Raw genomic sequence first — 8,475 nt, forward strand, 5'->3', positions numbered from 1 at the left:
ACGGCTATACCATTTAAAGCAATCTTATAGCATGTATCAGCATATGGTATAACTTTCAGCCCATGGTTTTTTTCTTTCTAGCTTTTCACATCTTAGTCTCAAAATTTATACTTAACCTCTCTAAATGTGTGACACAAAAAGGAGAATAATCAACTTTAGATTCGTTTTAACATAAAGAAGCAAATTCCCGTTTAATTCCTATAGGATTATTTGTTTATTTTTGTTTCTATTGCAAGACCGGTATGAAATAGAAATACAATAACTAAACATAAAAAAGTATAAGACTAAAATATTGAAGATTTAGGTATAAGGATTAAGACAAAATGTTGGTGCTGATATAGGAACCAAACGATTGATAAAACGTTAAGAAATTGCATTAGAAAAAGTAGATTACATATGATTTGTTCTTGTTTCACTGTTTAAGTCGTTTGTGTTTGCAGGGCACGTTCTTGGAAGAAATTCTTGGCGCAGTTGTCTTGGGTGATAGCTATTCAGGTCTTAATCCAAAATTTGAGAAGAAGCTCATTAAAGTCTTGGCGGATGGTAATGAATCGAGTGATGGAAAAGTTGTGGTGGATGAAAAAAATGGAAAATTAGTGAGAATTTTAACGAATGTGAATGCCAAAGCTTACTATAAATTGTATGCAAAGAAGCTTGGCCATAAGGAACAGTCAGCTAAGATAGGGAGTTTTAAGGAACAACGGAGAAGATGGAGTCATCCTCCGTTGAAATTAGAGATCATCACTTCACTGTGTACTAAGTGAAATTTAAAAATAACTTCATCTCAATAATTAACGTGAAAACTTAAACAAATTTCAATCTAGTTCATAAATTGCTTCTAGATTGCTATTTGAGTAATGAAGAAAAAAAAGAAAGAAAGTCGTCTTCAAAGAGTAATTTGTCACTCTTAAATCCACTTATAAAAACAAACAAAACATAAATTTCTTTCTCTCCAAAATATCATCACTTAAAAAATTAATACTACCATGATAAAAGAAATTATTTTCCATGTTAAAAATCTAAGTTTATTGGAAAATTGTTTGTTTAATACAATGACTATTAAGATATTTTTTTATTAATACAATAAAAAGAAAATACAGTATTAATATAATAGCTTTAATTACCTTAGTTTTATTTGAAGTTTATTAATTAGTATATTTAGTATATATTTAGTCTTTAATAGTTGTCATATATATTTATTTTAAAAAAATTAAAATTAAAAAAATTAAAATTAAAAAAATTATTTTCAAAATTAATTAAATATTAATATTATTTTTTTCTTTAATAATCAAACATAAATTATTAAATACTAAAAAACATATTTAATCCCAACTATTAACACATTAAATAAAAATAATCAAATTATTTTTTATCTTAAAGTTATAATATTTTATTATCTTAACAATAAAATATATTAATACTTATTTTACGTAAAAAAATTATTTATGATATAATCTTTACATATAAATAAAGAAGTTTTCTTTTGGTGTTTACATTTATTTTTCAATTTTATAAAAAATAATTATTTTATTAAATATACACTTATTAAGTGACTGTTATTTTAAATTTAACTTTTTTCTATTTTGTCATTTTTTAAACTTGGTTATATTTTAATTAAAAAATTGAGTACAAATAAATAAAAACTACTTATAATAAAATCATAAAAATATTTATATTTAATTTTATAATAATAATTTTATTATCTTTTATTATAAAATAAAATGAACTGACGTCACTTAATGTAACACATGCATTTTTACTAGTAATTATAAATTTAATCATCCTATAATGTCTAACACATGCATTTTTACTATGGTAATTATAAATTTAATCATCCTTTAATGTCTAGTTATTAGTCTAATAAATTTACGACAAATATATAAGTTAAAAAGAAATATTATATTCTTTTAATTTAACTATTTATTTTTAATAATTTTAATTTTATTCATGTGATTAAGCATTATTTTTTACAAACATTTTCACATTTATAATATTTGGCCCAATTCCACTGTTCCCATAAATGATAAACATAAATCAGTAACAAACTAAATTTAAAACTTTATTAGTAGGGTGTGCCAAGCTCAAGCTGTAGTGCAAGACTTGAACAACACTTAAGATTTCCAGTAGCAAGCCACTTTATCGAAATCTCCCCTTCAAAATATTAATTTAATATCGTGTGGGTCATTGACCCACATATCAGATATTAAACTGATAAGAACAGATACTACACTTGATCTTAGCCAAAAGGCCGAGAAAGGTATGAGATTTAAAGAGAAGGAAAATTCTTTTTATAATAAGTTTCAGAGGGACTCTTCTATGATCCAGGTGGTATGGGACTTATTAATGCAGTTAAACACACTATGCACCAGATACCTCTATTTAATGTGACACATGCATTTTTATTAGTAATTATACATTTAATCATGCAAATATATTTAATCATTGTATTCTCTTAATTCAACTATTTTAAGTTTAATAATTTTATTTATATAATTAAGCATTATTTTTTATATTTATAATTTTTGGATCAAGTTTTTATGATTTTATTTTTATATCATTTTAAAAGGTCTCTTATACCGATTAAGTATCATAATGTCTAGTTACTAATATAATAAAATTATGGCAAATATGTAATTTAAAAAGAACTGTATTCCCTTAATCGAGCTATTTTAAGCATAATAGTTTTATTTATATGATTAAACATTATTTTTTATATTTATAATTTCTGGATCAAGTATTTATATATTTTGGTATCACTTCAAAATATTCTTATCAAAGAAAATATATTATATATATATATATATATATAAACTCATGTCCAATTCTTTTTAACAAAGGCTATATTTCATGATTATCCTCACTACATAATAGATATATCTATATTTTTGTCTGTATATGATTTCTTACAATTTCAATATTAATTAATTATTTTTATAACATAATTAAAAAATATAATATTATCAAATATTTAATGTTAAAATAATATATTTAATGTCAAATGTAGACAAAAATTATAATTGTTTAAAGTTTAAATCAAAGTGCCAAATAAGAATTATGTGGTTATATTACGGTGGTAAAATTATATATTTATATTAAAAACCATTAAAATAATATTTTACAAATTAAGAAAACAACAAATAAGAATATTAAAAAGAAGTAAAAATGATTAAATGTGTATCTTATAAATAATTTGATACACTATTAAACAAAATTTTGCATAAAGAAAAAAAATGTATGTTTAAAGATATGATAAGATATAATAAATCTTAAAAATTTAAAAATTATTTTCAAATATCAAACTCATTGATCTGATGAGATAATTAAAATTGTTAGAGTGAAACAAAAGGTTTTTCAATTAAAAAAAATTGAATAAAAAAGTAAAGTAGATAATTTTTTATATTACATAATAAATGAAAGGTTTAAGAGATTGAGGATTTGAAATTCAGATAAACATACATTCTCATGTGGAAAAAAATAATAAATAAAAATACAAAAAATGAGTAGAAATAATCATATATAAAATTTAAAAATTATTTGATTAACCGAAAATTAATTGAACATAAAAAATGTAATTAATACTGTGATAAGAAAGAAAATACATTAAATATTTAAATTCTATGAATTTAAAACAAATGAAACAATTATAAGAAAGGAAAATTATATAGAAAAAAAAGAATTACGAAATTAGTAAATACTAAGATTTCAAATTCAAAGAGTAAAAAAAATAATATTTACTTTGTAAAAACTAGATTTCATTAAAGTATAAATGCAAAAATTATAAAAGTGTATTACATTATACAAGATTCTGAAATAAAAAATTAAAATAATATGGTATGATATCCTTATATTGGGGATTAATCAAAGAGGAAGAGCAGATAAAAAAATGTTTTACTGACTGAGTCTAAACCTTTTTGTCAGTAACTGTTCTTAATACCTTTATGATAATTATTTTAATGTTTTAATGTGTGTGCTTATTTTTTAGTATTTTTATTATTTCAATTCATATTAGTAATATGATTATTTTAATTTAAATAAAATAATATAATATCAACATACACTATAATAAATTCCGTATTGCACGACTGAAAAAAAATAAAAACTAGCATAAAGACAAACATTAGAGTTGGTGGCTTTATTTAAGGCATGTTGGAAAGTCTATTAGATATCGTTGCTAGTCCAATAAATTTATGACAAATATTTAATTCTTTTAAAGAAAAATTGTGAATATTTTAAAATGCTAGAAATTTAAAATCTTATAATTGAATATAGATTTTGACTTTCTGTTAACTATTAATCAAATCATTAATTAAACTAATAATTGGAGAAGCATATTGTGAATAGCAAACAGTTGTAATAATTTTGTTTAACTGTTACAATAAAGTTTCTTGATTTGAGAATCAGTTTCAAAATCCGGGTTAACATTGAAATAATACATGCGTGAGTGAGTAGACTGCACGTAACATGTTTGAATAAACAAAGGACTATTCAGGTAGCATGTGACATCGGTCTGAAATTTCAATGGCTATTTTTTGGCGTGTGCAGTCAAAGTTGAAGTACCAACAAACACGTGGAAGTATAGTTTATTTCTCAAATCTGATACTCTCTATCAAATCACCTCTCATTTAAACACCATTCCTGAGATTCAGCTATCTGTTCAGTAACTCTGCTTCTTCAAATCCAAGAATTGCAGTTATAGTGTTTGTTTGAAGGATGGTGAGAATGTGGTTAGCAGTAGCAGTGGTGTTACTGATTGTAGGAAGCTCTGTGGAGGGAAAACCTCATCGGATTCTGGTGGATACAGATGTAGACACCGACGATTTCTTTGCTCTTCTCTACCTTTTGAAACTCAACACATCACAGTTCAAATTGGAGGTAAGTCTTCGGTCAAATCAATGCAACACATCTCTTTCTTCTTCTGATTTGCTTCTTCTTCGTCACTCATTTTGGAGATCATTCATATGTTACTTCCCAATCTAAATTCTTCTGTACCAAATCATTGAAGAGCTTTTTCTTACTGATGAGTTATTTATTTATTTAATTTTAAATAAAACAGGCTACTCTAATTTGGAATTTTAATCTATTCTTAGACAAGAATTCAGATTTTTTTGGATATTAATTTTTTTTCCAGGTCACATCGTATGACTTTTTCGCTTTTCTTATTTGTCTATCACTTTCCGGGATTCACGTTACTCCTTTGATAAACATGGACGATTGATTTGTAAGAGTTTGAAGAAAAAGTGTACGGGAAATCAGGTTTTTTATTTTATGAAAAAGATAATGAATTTTGAGTAGGAAGTTTATAGGTACTTGAGATTAATTTAATTGAATTAATGAATGTTAGCACGTTATTTTTAGTATAGTGTTAAAATTATCTTTAAGTGTATTTTTTTTAAGTATAAATGTTTTCCTGTTTATAAAAAAAAGTTGAGAAAATAAAACAAATTATTTTTTAAATGTATTAATCATTTCAAAATATTTATTATATATTTTTCAATAATATTTATAAAGAAATTAAAATATTGAAATTAAAGAAAAACTTAATAGATATAATTATTTTTTATTAATAATTTACTAAATAGTTCTCAAGCTTTTGACCCATGTCTTTCAAAACTTTTCTTCGAAATAATTAAGAATCATTTAGGTCAAATACAAATAAGAATGTGTTTATGAAGAAATAATTAATAATATGGTAATTTGTTTATGAAGGTTTTTTTTCTTTTTTTTTGTGTGTGTGTTGGAAACAATTTCAGGGCATCACCATCAGCGCAAATGCTTGGACCAATGCTGGACATGCTGTTAATCAAATTTACGATCTGCTTTACATGATGGGAAGAGATGATGTTGCAGTTGGAGTTGGTGGTGAGGGCGGAATACTCTCAGATGGTACCATACTCCCCAACGTTGGTGGATATCTTCCAATCATAGAACAGGTTTCTTACCTATATATATATATATATATATATATATATATATATATATATATATATATATATATATATATACCTTTTGCAAACCTTACTTTTCCCTAAATACGAGGAATATTGCTCGCAAGGATAACATAGATAAGTCAGAATCTGCTCAACTATGTAGTCAGACGATACTATAAAAAAAGAGAAAAAATGTGTATGTGATAGTATTACTATATTTATATTGGAAAATATATTTTCACACCAATTTTTTGACACCATTTTGACATTGTACATGTGTCAAAATGTGATTGGACGATTTCAAATTTTAAAAAAAACTTTGATTTTTTTCTTCCAAATATGTCCTTATCTCATTTTTTTTAATTTGAAATTGTCCAATCACGTTTTGACATGTGTACAGTGTCAAAATAGTATAAAAAATTGATGTCAAAATATCATTTTCCATTTATATCTGTGTGGTATTAAACGAGATACTTGTATATTGATTGAGTTTATGTTACTGTCATATATTTTCTGTTTATTTATTAAAGTATTTTTAAACTGTAACGAAGATTTACTTTCCAAAATAAATAATATCTCATATATAACGTGATTGATTTTATCACTCGCCTTGAAATTGTAACATTGACCAGTGGTATTATTCAATATAGAACTGAGAGATTCATGTCAGTGATGCTTTTTAAAAGGTTTTTTGAATAAGGTATTATATAAAGGATTTGAATCTTAAGAAATGTGATTACTGGATGTAGAGGTATATAAATAATATTTTAACCAGTTTTTAATTTAAAAATGGTTAAAATTATATTACATTGAAAAAAAAAAAAAACATTTAAATGCACGTGTTTTAAGGATGATTGTCGTCTTGAAGCAGGGAATGACAACGGTGGGAGATTGCAGGTACAGGCGCGCCATTCCTGTTGGTCTTGGAGGGCGTTTGGACATTGATGCCAATTATGGTATCAGGAAAGCTTTCCTACCACAGGTGTGTAAAATTAAAATTGTAGTTATTTAAGGATTAATTATGTTTAAAGATGATTAATTGTGTTTAGAGATTTGGTAAATTAGGGAAGAAGGAAATACAGTCCAATGNAACAAGCAAGCGCACAGGAAGTGTTGATTGAAAAAATATCTTCTGGTCCCATAACAGTGCTTGTGATCGGAGNACACACGAACNTTGGAATCTTCCTAATGANTAACCCANAGCTGAAANAGAACGTGGAGCGTATCTATATAATGGGTGGCGGCGTAAGGTCAAGCAATCCAACAGGTTGTTGCCCTAAGAATGCTTCGTCTTCTTGCGTGCCTCGCCAGTGCGGTGATCGGGGGAACATGTTCACAGACTATAATACTAACCCTTTTGCAGAATTCAATATATTTGGAGATCCTTTTGCAGCATACCAGGTCAGATACACATTTTCATATTCATAAAACCCACTTCATTCAAACTGTTTAACATTAACACAATTCTTTTTTTAGTAATTAATGCATTGTTCAAATTGCCTATATATAAATATACAAACATTATATAAATTAACATAAAACTTGTCAATTATTTTTTTAATTTATAAGGACAAATCAAATATGGAGTAGAATAAAATAGGATATAAGTTGGTTCACAGTGTTATGTCTAACTTGAGACAGTTGATCAGTGAATTCGAGATGAAAATACAAAAATAATGATCACGTTATCTCATTGATTTAAAACTTAAAAATCAAATGGCAGGATACTTAAAATAAAAATATTTTATACACTTTACAAGTTTTTTAAAGAAACTTAAGAAAAAAAATATTTTACATAGTTCGCGTGAGAAGTCATTTTTACTATTTGCATAGTTTATTTTCATTTTTTAATTTTAAAATATAAGTAAAGGAAAAATATAAATATAAAATATGAAAAAAACAATTAAATTTAGCATATCAGTATATCCTCAATATAATTATATATATTATCAGTTTTTTCATGTTGTTTACTATCCATATATCAAATATGGACACTCTTTCTTGGATAAAATGATTTTACATATAGGCCTGTTCATTTATGTATTTCTAAGGATTTGTTTTTCATAATTCAGTACATCCTTAGAAATTTATAATGTCTTAAAAAGTAAAAATTCAAAAACATATTTCAACATTTTTTATAAAGAAGTTATTCGAAGTGGTATCTTTTTGGGGGAGCATTATGTAACCTTTATTTAGTTGATTGAAGTCATATAAAAAATATGTTAATGAGTAGATAATATGTGGATATTTAGGTGATTCATTCAGGAATTCCTGTCACTCTTGTTCCTCTGGATGCAACAAACACAATCCCCATCACTGAAAAATTCTTTAATGAATTTGAAAAGAGCCAACACACATACGAAGCACAGTACTGTTTCAAATCCTTGAAAATGGCTCGTGATACTTGGTTTGACGACCAATTCTATTCGGTAATTTCTTAATGAAGCCATGTGTGCCAATTATTAAAGTAAAAGTAAAACTACTCTTCATCTAATACGAATTCATTGTTGGCAGAGTTATTTCATGTGGGACTCTTTTGCAGCTGGTA

At 25.4% G+C, this 8,475-nt stretch overlaps 3 protein-coding genes across 3 annotated transcripts in view; all 3 read left to right on the top strand.

The window, feature by feature from the left end:
- Positions 1-30, top strand: part of LOC106766547 (pyrimidine-specific ribonucleoside hydrolase RihA) — a 5,344-nt gene extending 5,314 nt beyond the window's left edge. The window contains exon 7 of the mRNA XM_014651269.2: positions 20-30. Within this exon, the coding sequence (XP_014506755.2) occupies positions 20-30 (11 nt within the window). The remainder of the gene's footprint in view (positions 1-19) is intronic.
- LOC106766548 lies at positions 7-793 on the top strand. The gene is made up of 2 exons (XM_014651270.2): positions 7-46; positions 441-793. The coding sequence occupies exons 1-2, from the start codon at positions 32-34 to the stop codon at positions 762-764; spliced, it is 339 nt and encodes a 112-aa protein (XP_014506756.1). The 5' UTR covers positions 7-31; the 3' UTR covers positions 765-793.
- Positions 794-4,610: 3,817 nt separating this feature from the next.
- LOC106766549 overlaps positions 4,611-8,475 on the top strand; it is a 7,314-nt gene continuing 3,449 nt past the window's right edge. The window contains exons 1-6 of the mRNA XM_022782808.1: positions 4,611-4,872; positions 5,751-5,930; positions 6,799-6,909; positions 6,993-7,328; positions 8,180-8,356; positions 8,442-8,472. Of these exons, the coding sequence (XP_022638529.1) occupies positions 4,711-4,872; positions 5,751-5,930; positions 6,799-6,909; positions 6,993-7,328; positions 8,180-8,356; positions 8,442-8,472 (997 nt within the window). The 5' untranslated portion in view covers positions 4,611-4,710. The remainder of the gene's footprint in view (positions 4,873-5,750; positions 5,931-6,798; positions 6,910-6,992; positions 7,329-8,179; positions 8,357-8,441; positions 8,473-8,475) is intronic.

The sequence above is a fragment of the Vigna radiata genome, chromosome 7 (assembly GCF_000741045.1).
Source record: "Vigna radiata var. radiata cultivar VC1973A chromosome 7, Vradiata_ver6, whole genome shotgun sequence".
NCBI classification, from domain to species: Eukaryota; Viridiplantae; Streptophyta; class Magnoliopsida; order Fabales; family Fabaceae; genus Vigna; species Vigna radiata.